Source organism: Lonchura striata, chromosome 5, assembly GCF_050655825.1.
Source record: "Lonchura striata isolate lonStrDom1 chromosome 5, ASM5065582v1, whole genome shotgun sequence".
NCBI classification, from domain to species: Eukaryota; Metazoa; Chordata; class Aves; order Passeriformes; family Estrildidae; genus Lonchura; species Lonchura striata.
The window spans coordinates 18,425,301-18,440,730 of record NC_140707.1 but is presented as its reverse complement, the minus strand read 5'-3'; the positions used below and the strand labels follow the sequence as shown (position 1 = coordinate 18,440,730).

The 15,430-nt window shown below is 41.8% G+C and overlaps 1 protein-coding gene across 2 annotated transcripts; it reads left to right on the top strand.

The window, feature by feature from the left end:
- The first annotated feature begins 350 nt into the window (after positions 1-350).
- DHCR7 (7-dehydrocholesterol reductase) lies at positions 351-7,337 on the top strand. Of its 2 annotated transcripts, none has more exons than XM_021528541.3 (8): positions 351-397; positions 1,296-1,398; positions 2,219-2,441; positions 2,978-3,068; positions 3,715-3,928; positions 4,376-4,580; positions 5,126-5,257; positions 5,843-7,337. In XM_021528541.3, the coding sequence occupies exons 2-8, from the start codon at positions 1,304-1,306 to the stop codon at positions 6,305-6,307; spliced, it is 1,425 nt and encodes a 474-aa protein (XP_021384216.1). In that variant the 5' UTR covers positions 351-397; positions 1,296-1,303; the 3' UTR covers positions 6,308-7,337. The 2 variants fall into 2 exon arrangements, with proteins under 2 accessions (XP_021384216.1, XP_085436021.1); XM_085579895.1 differs by having other exon boundaries at positions 351-548.
- Positions 7,338-15,430: the final 8,093 nt, after the last annotated feature.

Below are 15,430 nucleotides of genomic sequence, written 5' to 3'. Positions count from 1 at the left end.
GGACCACTGGAAATTGCAGAGAACAGTGGAACGTGGAGAGTTTAATACCGACTCAAGGCGGCCCAGATTGGCTTAGGGGCTCCACGTTGCCACCCCAGCGCAGGTGCACCCTATTTCCCTGGAGACCGCTCCCACTCCAGAGGCGCTGCCCCCGGCCCGCGTTCCCGACGGAGCGCGCGTCCCGGGCGGGGGGCGGAGCCCGCGCTCGGCCCATGGGACGAGCCCGCGCCACCAATGGGGAGCGGCGGGACGGGCGGGGCCCGGCGGGGATTGGCTGAGGCCGTGAGGCGGGGGCGGGGCCGGTGCCGCCCGAGGGGCCGCAGGTGCGGCGGAGGCGGAGCGGCCGCGGCGCGGCGCGGCGGCGAGCCGTGGTGGGAGAGCGGCCCCGGCTCCCTAGGTGAGTGCGTTCGTTCCTTACCGTGTCGGGCACTGGGCCGGGAAGGCAGTCAGCCGTGTGGGCACAGGGACCGACGAGCCCCCTTCCCCCCGCATGGCTAGTGGAAAGAAGCCTAGGAGGGGAGGACTAAAGGAAATGGCCTAAAGGCGAGGTAGGGGAGATTCCCATTAGATGCGTGGGAATTTTTCGCTGTTGGAACAGGTGGATGCAGAGGGAATGGCCAGGCTCAGTCCATGTGCAGATAATGGATCGGGTTCACCGTGATGAGGCACATAGAGCCGGGATGTCAGTCCATAGTTCCGATTATAGGATGATTTTCTTTAGCATAAGTGTTTGATCAGAACGATACAAAGCATGTTGCACTGAGAGTTAAGTGGTGCCAGGTAAATCATTCTCCATTTCCACTGATTTTTTACTCAGATGGATTTTATCTTGTTTTCTATGGTGGAAATGACATATATGGAGCAAGGACTCTGAGCAAAAGTATTCAGCTGACAAGGTCCCATACAGATAATGTTACAGCAGTAGCAATTTCTCAAATTAAAAAAAGGCAGTTAAGTTACAAAGGCTTAGGGCAGTGTGGTGAAACATGTTTTTTTCCTTTTGCATCTACATGTAATAAGTGATTTATTATTTATGTATCCTAAAAGAAATTCCCAGTTAGCAAGTAGTTTAATGGATTACTTTGATATCAGTGTTTTGATTAAGTTTTGCTGAATGCAAGTTCATAAGGAATTAAATGGTGAAAATTTTTGCTTCCTGTCCTCCACCCCTAAATTTTGTGTGGTCTGAAGTTTATATAATAGATTTTAGTAACTTTTATTTGAGATTCTCTTGTAGAGGCATGAGAACTATTGAGAACCAGCTGGACTAATAGAATTCGTATTTTCTTTCCTAGAGGACATCATGGTAGCCCATCAGGAGAAAAAACTTGCTGAAGAAATAAAACACCAAAACATGCAAAATTATAAAGCATCTCAAGGCCAGTGGGGAAGAGCATGGTGAGAGAAGCTAATGATCCTAAGTAGTCCTTGTATTTCTAATTTCATTCTTACTCTTAGAGATGCTGTATTCCTTTTAAACTTCCCTCTGTTAATAACAGATTTTTGTGTTGCCCTGCTCTGGAAGGCTCACGGGTAATTTGTTGTAGCAACAGGAGCTGAAGAAGAGTTCTTCAAGTTTTTTATGGCAGAGAGTTTTCCAAGATGGTTTGGGTTAAAACACACTCCTTGCAAAAAAACGAAAGCAAATAATAAGAATTGATAACATGTCTTGTTCCTTCAAGGAAATAAAGATTCTGACATCTGTGGCATTCCCAGCTGACAAGTCCTGCTGTTGCAAGATTTATGACTCATATCCCAGTTCCCAAGGAGTTGGGCAGGTATTAGTAGGGCATTGTACTGCAGCTGGGAACAGCAACAGTGGCACAGAAAATTCAACATATGGCTGTCCAAGGTCTGTCTTTTCCAAGTTTCCAAACCGTGCATAATGTTCTAGGGATTCCATTATCACTTCCAACCGAATACTCCACCAGTTAGAGCCATCAAGAAATGTGAGGTCTGTAATAATAATCTGTTTTTTGGAGGGCAGATTCTATCTAATCTCTTGCTCTGATCAACAAGCATAGTTTTAGTGCAGTTTGTGGCAAAGTATGTTCTGTGCTGAGCTTTTTATGGCTGTTTGACCCCCAGACATGTCTGTGCCCTGAACGCATTTTCAGTTTTCATCCAGTTAAGTCTAGAAGGTGCACTGAAAAAATTGTCTGATGTAACTCATCTGCCTGAAACCTGGGGAAACAAAATGCTCTGTTTTGGATTACAGGGAGGTGGACTGGTTTTCCCTGGCAAGCATCCTTTTCCTGCTTACGTTTGCACCACTGATTGTGTATTACTTCATCATGTCCTGTGCCCAGTACCAGTGCTCTCTGACTGATCCACTGCTGGACTTGCTCACAGGGAATAAGCATCTGTCTGAAATCTGGAACAGGACTCCCATGCTTACCTATAGGGCTGCTGCCATTTATTCCATCTGGGTCGCTTTCCAGGTACATTATTGAGTTATGATCTGGATGCCGTGTTTGGTTTCTTCCACAGCTATTGGATGAATCCTTTTGCACAAAGGATGGTGGAATGTTGCACTGGCATTTACTCTTTGGCGTTCCAAAATTTCAAAGGTGTTTTGGATTCCAAATGAAGCCTACATGCTTGGAAAATAAGTAAAATGGGAATATACAGACATATTCCTTAGTGAGGTTTCTTAAGAAAAAGCAGCTATATAACAACACTACCCATTTGTTTTAAATTAATACATGAAAAACAAAATAAAAGGACAAGGATCTGAATGTAGTTACCAACTGTCCTGCCTCCCCACCAAAAAGGGATGACAGCCTTACATGAAATACATCTTTAGAGCTGTAGAATAGTCTAAAATCACAACAGCTAAATATTGCCATTTTGGCCTACCCAATACTTACTAGAAACTTAAGAGAAATGTTATATTTGGTATATGTATGTAAGTGATAGTGTTTTGAGGAGTTTTGTCTTGTCTGTATTTACTGTGAATACATTTTCTCCCTTTTAGGTGTTTTTGTACGTGTCCATTCCTGATTTCTGCCATAAATTTCTCTCTGGATATGTAGGAGGTGTACAAGAAGGTGCTATCACCCCTGCTGGTAAGGTCTTCCCTGGAATACGTGCACACCATGCAAGTTTCTGAAATGATAGTATTTCTGTTCTTAGAGTCTTTAATAAACCCATGTGTAACCAGAGGAAACGTCGATATAAATGCTCTCACCTTCCTCACATGTTCAGTTCAAACAAAACTAGAAAGCAATCTAGGCCATCTTTTAGAATAAGTTGTAGCATTTCTATCTCTTATAATTAATAAAACTGTTGATCTGGTAGGCACCACACCAGCAATGGAAAAGTACTGGTTGATAGCTGTGGCATTTAAAATTGTCAGTGTATTATTGCTGGTATTTGACAAGATAGTTTGATCTGCTCAAGCTCCATTAACCCAAGGGACTTAGACAAAGTGTGTGATGTGAACTGTTATTGGTGGCTTGTTACTCTAGTCAGTTGTGGGGAAAGTCTAAATTCAGTTTGTGAGGAGAAAAACTTAGCCTAACAAAGCATGATGGGTACAGCAGAGTCTAATGGAACTTTCAGAAAATTGCCTCAAGGTATTAGGAGATGAGGAGAAAGAGGTCATTTCATGAGCACTTGATTGAGCTTCTGTGTATTCTGTGCATACCCATATTAATTAAAAGCTGTATTAGTGCAGGGTAACTAACACTCCATTTTTTCTTCACATTCTAGGTGTCATGAACAAATATGAAATCAATGGACTTCAGGCCTGGATCATTACCCATGTGCTTTGGTTTGCAAATGCTTCTTACTTCCACTTCTTCTCACCTACCATCATTTTTGACAACTGGATTCCTCTCCTGTGGTGTGCCAATATCTTGGGATATGCAGTGTCCACCTTTGCAATGATCAAAGGCTACTTTTTCCCTACCAATGCAAAAGACTGGTATGTGGATTTTAGTAGTGAGAGAATACTAGGTATCAGAGATTAAAATCGTTAAATAAAAATCAGATATATAAATTGTACGACAGAGTACATTTCACTGGCACAGAGAGTGTATGGCAGTGATTCTTTGCTTCACCAGCATGATCCCTTGTGTTTCATGCTGCATACCATGGGTTTGGCAGCCCCAGTGTCACAGATATACCCATCCTAAGAATAGTTAGACTGTTCAGAAGTGTTAACAAGAGTAAACTCAGGCACCTCTAAAATTCTACAATTTATGTCTACTGATGTAAAACTTTGGTCAGGTCAGTTTGTGTTACCTTGCATGACGTTACATGGTTTTATGATTTTTATTATCACTACATCAAATTAAACTGAATTGTGTAGTCAGAATAGCAATTGCCTGTATTTGTATATAACTGTGTGCATTTCTCATTTTTTTTACAGCAAATTCACTGGCAACTTCTTTTATGACTATATGATGGGGATTGAATTTAACCCTCGAATAGGGAAGTGGTTTGATTTCAAGCTGTTCTTCAATGGGCGCCCTGGGATTGTGGCCTGGACTCTAATCAACCTTTCCTTTGCTGCCAAACAGCAGGAGCTGTATGGTGAAGTGACAAACTCCATGATCCTTGTCAATGTGCTCCAGGTAAATTCTGAGGAGGACATTAAGAAACAAGTTTGGAAATAAGCTAGTATGAAAGTAAGGAAAAAAACTCCTTCCATGGAAAAATGAGACTGAAGCATTTTTTCATGGCCTGAAACAAGCTCATTCAGTGATGGGACTTCTTTGCATTTATTCCCTGATCTGTGTAAATGGAAGCCTGCTCAGTAGAAGTTCTATCCCTCCTCTTTGTAACCCTGTGACTCTAAGCTGAATGAAATCAGGGTCAGTTGTGAGTTCACTTCCCAAGTGTTTGTCCTTGAGTTGTACACTTGCCTTAGTCATCCTATTGCTTTATCTGTCTAGAGAGATTATAGAGATAGAGAGATTGCTTTATCGGTCTAGAGAGATTATAGAGAGATAGTTCTTCTTAACCGTGTCCAGAAATGTCTGGTTTTGAAGTGCTAACATGAAAACACCAATGAATTTTGAAATCATAACATATGGCAGCACAGACATTAGGCTAATGCTGTTAAACAGGGTTACTGCTGACAGTGCTCTGTAATTAATGTAAAATTATTCTGTTGCAGGGTATTTATGTTCTGGACTTCTTTTGGAATGAAGCCTGGTACTTGAAAACCATTGATATCTGCCATGATCATTTTGGATGGTATTTGGGCTGGGGAGACTGTGTTTGGTTGCCTTACCTCTACACTTTGCAGGTAAAAATATGTAATACACTGTGTATTTGGGCTAACAGGAGTGAAACTTTCCAGAAACATTCTTTCTAGCCAGTTTAATTTGTACCTGAAGTGTTTCTATGTAGTCCCACTCTTAAGAAATTATTTCAATATTCTTTGTAACAATTCTCCTATAGGAAGGCTTCCTGTCCCTGCATGGATTTGACATCTTTACCTCGCCTGCCCTTCTTTTTTGCCTGTTTTCTGTCATTGACAATTGTGGCTGTGTACTTTTCTAAATTCTTTGTTTCCTTTCTTTTTACTCCTGCTTGTTGAGGGTCTTTTGGTTAGTGGTGGTTTGTTTGGGTTTTGTTCCTTAGGTTTTCCTTCTGTCCAGTTTGCATCCTTGCAACTTCTCTCTTCTTGTTTCACAAAGTGCAATTTTGGAGCGAGAAAAAGAAACTCTAGGATGCAGAGTTTTCTGAAAGTTTAGTGCAGTTTTACTATTGCAGTAGATTGTTCTGCTCCCTTCTTCTAGTCTCTTATGGATCACTGTAGTCAAGGAATTGGTCTGGCATGCTGATCCTCTGTTGGAAGTAAATGGCTGATTGTTTTTGTGCTCCTCAGGGTCTGTACTTGGTTTACCACCCTGTCCAGCTGTGCACAGCTCATGCTGTAGGGGTCTTGACGTTGGGCTTGCTGGGTTATTACATCTTCAGAACGACCAACCACCAGAAGGACCTGTTCCGTCGCACCAACGGCAACTGCAGGATCTGGGGGAAGAAGCCTGAGTACATCGAGTGCTCCTATATGTCTGTGGATGGCACCAAGTACTACAGCAAGCTGATGACCTCGGGATTTTGGGGCTGGGCACGTCATTTCAACTACACAGGAGACCTGATGGGCTCGCTGGCCTATTGCCTGGCTTGTGGCTTTGAGCACATACTGCCTTACTTCTACATCGTTTACATGACCATTCTGCTCACCCACCGCTGCATCAGGGATGAGCACCGTTGCAGCAGCAAGTATGGGAAGGACTGGAAGCGCTACACTGCTGCAGTGCCCTACCGGCTCCTACCCAGCATATTTTAAGGCTAACCCAGGATGCAGGGGAAGGAAGAAAGAAGAAATATGCAAGCATGCCATGTTTAAAGTAACTGAAGTGAGGCACTGAACTACCCCATTTTTTTAGAAGACTCTTTCAATTGGAATACCCCTCTGAACCACCCCATTCCCAAATTAACTTGGAGTTTAAGAAAAGATGCATGTATTGAGACTCCTGAGAAATCCCAAAGCTGGGAAGTGGCCTTACCCTTGATGTTAGCAGGGTTCTGGAAGCAGTTTGCAGTGCTTCAGGAGAGAAGAAAAGAGTTCTGTCATCTCTCTAGGAAAGAAGTTTTCTGATGCAGCTGCTTGTGGCCATCGGAACCTGCAATTGAGAACAGCTGCAAAAGAGGTTTGATTGTTGATTTATTGTCAAAGATGAACAGTGGAAATATTGAACTGAAGAAACTGGTTTGAAATAACTTATAATCTAAAACAGAAGTGAAAACTTATAAATTAGTGCTTTTCAGCACCTGACAATAGAGAACATGACCAACTGAGTTTTATTTTGCTACTGAAACCAGACTTTGTGAAACTACTGGGCTGAGCTGCTTGGGCTGGAGTAGAGTTAATTTTTTTCCTAGTAGCTATGGGCATAGTTTTGGATTTGAACTGAGACAGTGTTGATAACACAGGGATCTTTTCACTATTCCTGAGCAGTGTTTACACAGCATCAAGGCCTTTTTTTGCATCTCACCCCACCCACCAGGGAGTGGGCTGGGTGAGCACAAGAAGCTGGGAGGGGACAAGGGCAAGACAGCTGACCCGAACTGACCCAAGGAATATCCCAGGCCATATGACATCATGCTCAGCATATAAAGCCGGAGGAAGAAGGAAGTGGGGGGATGTCAGGAGTGATGGTATTTGTCATTCCAAGTCACGATTACATGTGGTGGAGCCCTACTTTCCTGGAGATGCCTGAGCATCTGCCTGCAGGTGGCAAGTGGGGAGTAGATCCCTTATTGTGCTTTGTTTGTGTGCAGTTTTTCCTTTACCTATTAAACCATGTTTATCTCAAGCGTGAGTTCTCTCCCTTTCCTGATTCCTTCCCACATCCCACTGTGGGGGAGTGAGCAAGCAGCTGTGTGGGGCTGAGTTGCCAGCTGAGGTTAAACCATGGCAGTCCTTTTTGGTGCCTGACATGGAGCTTGAAGGGTTTGAGGTAAGAACAGCTTTGGCTGGAATGTGCTGGATTGGATTTATAGCTGTGGGTGCTGTTGAGTCATCAGGCTCCTGTGCTTGTCATGGGGCTCGTTAGGGGTTTGATTTTGATTTTGCTGCTGGCTGTAGTGTTTCTCTTCTCCCTGTGCTGTACCTGGGGATATGGATGACAGACATGGTGACACACCTGGGCTGGCAGGCAGCCAGGGCATCGCTGCTGATTTTGTGCTGCTGCAACTCCAGTGTGAGCTCCAGTCGAGGGAGCTGTGACCTGTGAATAAGCCCGGTCAGGAGCAGGACACCCGCAGGCATCAGTGGCTGGGAATAAGCCCATGGCAGAGCAGGAATCTCTCAGAGTACCTGTGGCCATGGTTATGTCCATGCCCAAGAAGGGATTGTGGCCCAGGGATAAACCTGAAGCCTCCGTGGCTGTGGATTCGGCCATGCTCAGCAGGTCGCCCTCGAAACATCAGTGCCTGTGCATGGGGTCGTGCTGGAGCACCTGAGAGCCACGGCCATGGATGAACCCCTGGCAGAGCAATTACAGCCTTGGGGGAACTGCAGCCGTGGGTAAGCCACATCCATTTCTTTAGTGGAGATGGAAAACTTCATTCCCTACAGTTTGTATAAAACCATGTTTGTAAAAATTTAAGGTTCTTAATTCTTAGTTTCAGGACAAATAAAATACTGCTAATTTTCCTTCAGCTATTTCTTTTCTTGTTACATGGTTGTCTTTCAGAGTGACTAAAGGATACAAATGTTGGACCTCAAAATGTCCCTCAGACACTTTTAGAGGTTCCAGGCCTTGGTAAGACCCTGGCAGGCAGCTGGAAACAGCTGAGATTTTGAGTTTGAGCCATGGAATGAGTTACCGACTTTGAAGGTGGAACAGGCAGTCACAAAGGGTTAGATAGTATAGTAAAGTAGTTACAAATTAGAGGGAAAAATTTTTTAGTATTGTACAGCGGGGTTTTAGCACCTGTACAGGGGGGGTTTTACTTTGTATATGGGAGTCAAAAAACCCACTATACAAATCAGTACCATTTGAAATGTAACATAAATAAAAATCTTTTACTAAGAAACATATCTCCCAATAAATAAAACCACCCTGTAAAGATATAAGTAATAATCATAACTCAACAAGCTAAAATTTCTCCAAAACCAAAAGACTTAAAAAACCTTCAAATATATATAAATAATAACATTCAATATGTTAAGTGTTAATAAAATCAAACAAAATTAAATGTGAATACATTTAAATAAATACATCAAGTTTCTTTTTATCTATTAAAATTAAGTTTATTATTCCTTACTATCAAAATTCATTCAGTCTAAATTTAAATGTTATTTAATATAACTTATCCTAAAGTTTATTAAATATCATTTATCTAAACTATACAGTATATGCTTAATTTTCTTAAAAAAAATAAAACTACTCCAATTAAAACAACTAAAAGAAAACACTAACAAACACCTATTCGGAAGTAAAAAAATAGTGTATTATATCATCAATTTCATCAAAAATTCTGTTCTTCATTATGATCTCTACTCTTTTTTATCTTTTATAAGTAACACCAAAAATAGCAATTATTATTAATATCATACTATTTAAAAATTTTACTCTATTTACTTAATATATAAATATTTTTAAAAGTTATCCTAACTTCTTCAAACACTTACTACTAAGATGTCGCCGTCGAAGCAGGACGGGAATGAGAACTCTGAGTCAGAAGGCTGCTGAGAGTAAAACTCCAATTTATTCAAAATACACTGCTCTTTTTACAGAGCTCCACAAGGACCAACTCCATTAGTTCTGAAGTGAAAACAACCCACAGCATTGGTGCAGAGTGCTTGATGCACAGTGATAGAACTTAACTATAAACAGTGTGAATAACAAGAGAGATAAAGAATTATTTACATTCTCTCCAGCTCTTTCCCAGGCTTTTGCCTGGCTAGAAACTCTCAGTTTCTTTCTTTGACTGAATCTGAGACCCACACTAATATATATATATATTATATATATAATTATATAACATCAATATATTAATATTTTAATATTTATAAATATTTAAATATTTTATATTTAACATTTACATATTAATATATAATTATACAATATAAATATATTAATTTTTATATTAAACAATATTTATTAAATATTATTATATTTATAACCAACTTTCATATACTTTATTACCTCTTTATAAAATGATCTAAAAAACACAAAAAATTCTAATTCCTACTTTTTTATTCTCTACTTATACAGCTCTTAAACCAAGTTAACTCTCTAACTAATCTCTACACTAACTCTATAATTTAACCTGTTATCTCATAATTTTAAATATTTTTCAAGATTAAAACCAAGATATTTCATTAAAAACCTCCTCCAAACTGTTAATCACTTTCCTCAGTTATTACAAAATCACTTCAATATTAAATCCAACTACAACATTAATTTCTTTTTCTAAGTTTCACACTAAGTAATCAACCTCTCATACATTTCCTCCACCTTCACACTCTCAATATCCAAATCCAAACTTACAATCCTGTGCATAACCACTTTCAAATCTTTAAAAGAAGAGTTTACTATATTCAAAGCATCTGTATTCTAAAAAAACTTGTAAAAAATGCAATTACTAAATAATGTAATTAATCTTTAATCCTAACATTTTTACTCTTAACTACTATTTTTGAAAACATTATATAAAATATATTAAGTAACATTCACCAATTAAAATTTAAACTATAACCTAACCCTAACTCTACCTAAATAAAATAATTAACAACAAACCCAAATATTTTCTACATCAAAAACCCAAATAATTTTAACTTAACAACTTAACTTTATCAATATAACAAATAAAAAAAAACTTAAACCATCATTATCCACACATAATTATCCAATTTCCACTAATTTAACATTTACCAACTGTTATAAATTCTAAAATAATGTACAATCTTTTAATACTTACTAATTATATAATTTCACCTATGTTACTAATTATAGATATTATCTAAGTAATTCCTAATTATTATCAATTTCTTCTTTACTACATGCATTATTTTACTCTTATATTTCTTCATACTTATAACTAAAAAATTATAATAACTTATCTTGCAAATCTCTATACAATTTTATAAAACAAAACAATACTTTATTTCTCATATCAAAACATAAAGTTTACTTATATTTCAACAAGTACAAAAACCCAACTATGTAAATACAAATGTAAATTACACAAGAATTGAAACTTACACCTAACATCTTGTACTACACCCACCAAAATATATAAACTTTAAGTTTCTTTATAAATATAAAAATCAATATTATAAAAATCTTATTTAATAACTTACAAATTATAAAATTATATCAAATATTATACTTCTACTCTATTTACTTTATTTACTTTTAATTATATCACTTTACCAATTAACCAACCTAGAACAAACATTTAAGTAACTTTAACTGAAGTTTCAAGTTTAAATACTTTGTATTTATCTAGCACTACTCAAAAAAATCCATTCTTTACTTGCTTACTTAATATACCAATAAAAAACATTACAAATAATCCATATAATTAAAAAGCTCTTACATTATTAACTCTTAGTATAAAAATAGTTACCAATTTAAAACAAAAAAATAATTTATCCATCAAAAGTAATCAAAATATAAAAGTAATTTTAAGCCTTGAAACTTAAAATAAAAATGGTAGCATCACTTTTTATAGCACCTATTACTTCAACAACAATACTTAAACAATTCAATCAATTAAAATACTATCTAAATAAACAATCTAATTCTACATCCCTCACACTAAATAACTTTTAAACAAATATCAAAAATATTAAATACACAGTTTTACAAAAAAAACAACAATAGATTTTCTTTTATTAACACACAAACATAAATATAAAAATTTAATAAAATGTATAAATTTATCTAATCACACAAAATCTACTTATAAAAGTGTACAACTTTAAGAAATATCAAAAATAAGAAAAAGTAATAAAACATAACAATAAATAAAATCTAACACCATAATTTAAAAACCTTATAACAAAATTATACATTTTAATTATATTATTATATTATAATAATACTACTACTAATGATAATATCTTCTTTATGTTAATATATGCAACAAATGCTTAACAAATCCATGAGTAATTTTTTTTTTAATACAGAAAGAGAGGGGCGACGTGGGAATGGGAAAACCAGAAACTCCCACAGACACTGAAAGATTTGATCTGCAGCCTCGGGAGAAGCTGGGATTGATGTGCAAGTACAAGACGCGGGCATTAAGCAGGAAAAGAATGAAATAAAATAACTTCTGTTTCTGTGGCTGTCAGTGAGAGCCTGCCCTGAGTGAAACTGTGTGGGCACGATGGGGAAGGGCTGGCAGGGCAGGGCTGGGGCTGTGTGGGCTGAACGGAGAGTTTGCACCTTCTGACAGGAGGCGTTGAGCAAAAGTCCCCTCGGTGCAGCGGAGCCGAGCGAAGGCGCTGGGCTGGAAAAGCCAAATAAAGGCCGGGGTCAGAAATTCCGGCTGCCTCGGAACAAAGAGCCGTGAGCGCTCCTGAGCCCCGGCAGCTGCTCGCTCTGTGAACCCCCACGCGCCGGGGCTGGGTTTGCCTGAGCCCCGAGTGCCCCCGGCCCAAGAGCAGCCCCGGCCCTTCCCTGCTGAGCGCGCAGCGATCGCAAAGGAAAAAAGGAAACTCTGGCCGGCAGGGCTCTCTCTGCGTGGGTTAGGGCAGGGCCCTGCGGGGAGCAGGGCGCTCCAGCACGGACAGCCCGGATCCAGAGCAGCTCCAGGGCTGAGCAGCGGGCTGGGGACAGCTGGGGACAGCCGTGAGCAGAGCCCGTCAGCCTCCCTCCGGGGCTGGGACTGCCTTGAGCACACAGCTCCTGCCAGGTGTGGCACCTACAGACCTCAGACTCCTCGCCACAAACAAGTTCTGATCTCGCTCTCGGGGTGACCTGCACCTCCTCCCCAGAAACCGCAGGAATTAGAATTTCGGGCCGCTTTTACAAACTTTACGTCAGCTTTGCAAATGCAAATCCCAGCAGGTCCCTGCTTCCCAGAGCGCCGGTCCTCAGCCATCTCCACTTCCCTGGAAAACTGCTTCAGCCACAGGCTGTACCAAGGTGAGCACAAGTCTGGAGAGGTCAGAACCCTCACCTGGACCGCTGCACTCGGAGCGAGATCCAGCTACAAATGGAATTCCAGAAACGGCCTCCAAAATGTCCATAATCACACCTTTAAAATGGCTCCACAGGGCAACGGCTCCCGTGCCAGAGCGGCACCTGCACGAGTCCTTGTGCCAGCCCTGGCTCCCTGAAAAACACAATAAACCAACATCACACAGGCCTTGTTTGCAGAATTCCTGATCCAAACCCTCACCTGTCCTGCCCAGCACTGAGGGAAATCTGACACAGTATTCATAGGTAACCTTTGCTGAGAGCAGCCATCACCCCAGTCCTCCAGCCTGGGCAAGGTTTTGCAGCGAATGGACCCAACTTCTAACCCTGGACCTAAATTTCTGTCAGCTTTTGTTAGAAAGATACTGGAGAGTAAATCCTACAACAGATTTAAAACGTTGCGCAAGGAATAACCGGCCCAGACAAAACCAAACCACCCCCATATCTGCTCCACCCCATTTCTCCCAGTTTTGGGAGAAATACTGATATAGTTTGTAAATACTCCCCTTCCCTGCCGCACTGTCCATCCCTGCATGTCCCTGGAGAGGATTTACTCCATTTTTTGTGCCCAGCAGCAGCTCTGCAGCCCAAATCCCACTCCTTGCAGACACGGCCTGAGCAGAGCTCAGGCAGCGTTCCCAGCAGCGGATACAATTCCGAGTTCCCTGCATTGCTCATGGGACACTTGCAGCAATCTCACCTCAGCCCAGACTCTGTGCTCAGAGGGAAGTGCAGCCCGATGGGACACAGCTCTGGCCCCACATTCCCCTTGTTCCTGCTGGCCTGGAAAGCCACAGATAAACCCAGATAAACCCAGTCCCTCTGCCCCTACACCCCAGGAGAGCTGGAGCTGAACCCAGATCCCAGCGCCTTGCACAGCTGCGCTGACACGAACACAGGCTGAGCACTGCCAGCACCGTTCCTCATTTTCCTCCCTCTGCCCCCAAATCCTGCCAGCCCTCCCCTGCAGCTCCTGCCCCAGCCCCAGCAGAGGCTGTCACCCAGCCCTGCAGCAGCTGGCAGAGCTGGGAATGTACCGAGAGCTCGGCTCCCCGGGCTCCGAGCCCCAGACCAGCCCTTGGGTGCACAACAATGCCCAGCCTGCCCCCCTGGGCACAGCCAAACACCACAACTCCAGCATCCCCAGGGAACTCTGGCATTTGCCCCTTCCCTGCTGCCCTTTCCCAGCACACAGGGGTAGGGCCGGGCTGCCAGAAATGGCATTTCTGAGGCAGTTAATCCCAGCAGAGTGGAAAAGGGGAACCCTGTGTTCCTCTGACTTACCCCATGGCGTGGGCAGGACCAGGAGCCCTCCAGTGCACACCCCTGGTGCTGAAGCCTCTTGGCTTTGGCTGCTTAAACACTGAAGCTTCTGGCAAAGATGGGAGGAGCTTAATGATTTCTCCTGTCCTGAAAGAGAGGAGGAAAAAAACATTAAGTCCACTGTGGAAGCCAAAGGATCCTGGCTTTCACACTTCTGCTGTGGTTGCTCACTCTGGGGTTTTATCCATGAGAGGTGACACCAATTCAAATATAAAAGTGCCCTTTTCCAGCATTTTTATTCCTAACTATTTCAGACATTAAAAGGAAGCTCATTTTTCTTATTGCAATCTTAGCCTAATTTTAACCATTTTTATCCCAGGCCCCACTTGTCAGTCATTCATTCCTTTACCACAGGACTTCATACAAAGGAAGGGACACCTGGGTGCTGTGTCACCAGAAATCCCAAAGAGAAACGTGTCCAACACCCCACAGAGAAAGGTCTCAAGGCACTCCAGTGCACAGACAGCTGCTCATACCTTGTCAGGCCACACCAGTTCTGTCACATCCACCTGAGCTGTGCAGGTGAGGCAAAGGCTGCCCTTCCTCCCAGGGAACACTGTCTGAGACCACAGACAGCCATCCTGGGTGAAAAGAATGAAATGAAAATGTTTTCTGGCAGAAAATGAGTGTCTGTAATAAGAACTTCTGGACAGATTAGTAACACCACTTTCATATGATAAATAGAGGCCATGCCCATCCTTCCAGGCCAGGTGAAACCAGAAAGGAGAACTACAGGAAAAGCAGGAAGACAGAGTCCCTTATTTGGATATATATAGAATGCCCCTGGTTTGGTGGTTTGCCTTTGCTCCTAAGCTTTGGCTTCACCCCCTCTCCAGAGCAGCAGTGAATTCCTCCAGGGTGAGGGGGAGTCTGGTCCCACTCCAGGATGTGTCCAGTAAAGGAGGGAAGTTGTTTAGAGTAACTGACCAGTGTTTTTGTTACACACAAAAAACAAACCAAACTAACACTGAATAGGACTACACTGAGCTGCAACACAAAGTGTTCACAGCAGGCAGAGGCCAGAGGAGCACACAGGACCCAGAAGTCCCATTTCACTTGGTTCTTCTGCTCACATGCATTTTAATTCTGCTTTGCTTCACAGCTGCTACTCTGCCAAGGCCATTTCCATTTTCAGAAGCCTGTGTCACGTGTAGCCAAGGCTGGACATCCTCACTTAGGATTTCCACATCACACCTGGATTTGCCAGGAAGCACGTGCACACACGTACGCCCATGTCTGTGATATGTCAGTCAGAAGTCATGCAACCCAGCAACTTGCTCCTCACTGCACCACTTAGAAATACATTAAAAAAAAACAAAAAACAAGCAAGCAACAACCCACAAAAGAGAGAGCTTAGTGCAGCACCTTATTAATGTTCTGCTCAGTGGTGGAGAGAAAGAAGGAAGAAAGCTGTTCTTCCAGCACTC

Bases quoted from the DNA above. Each gene is read 5' to 3' on its own strand.
- DHCR7 (XM_021528541.3), top strand. From the start codon at position 1,304: ATGGTAGCCCATCAGGAGAAAAAACTTGCTGAAGAAATAAAACACCAA. The intron at 3,929-4,375 runs GTATGTGGATTT...TTTTTTTTACAG, and splicing joins CCTACCAATGCAAAAGACTG to CAAATTCACTGGCAACTTCT. The intron at 4,581-5,125 runs GTAAATTCTGAG...ATTCTGTTGCAG, and splicing joins TCCTTGTCAATGTGCTCCAG to GGTATTTATGTTCTGGACTT.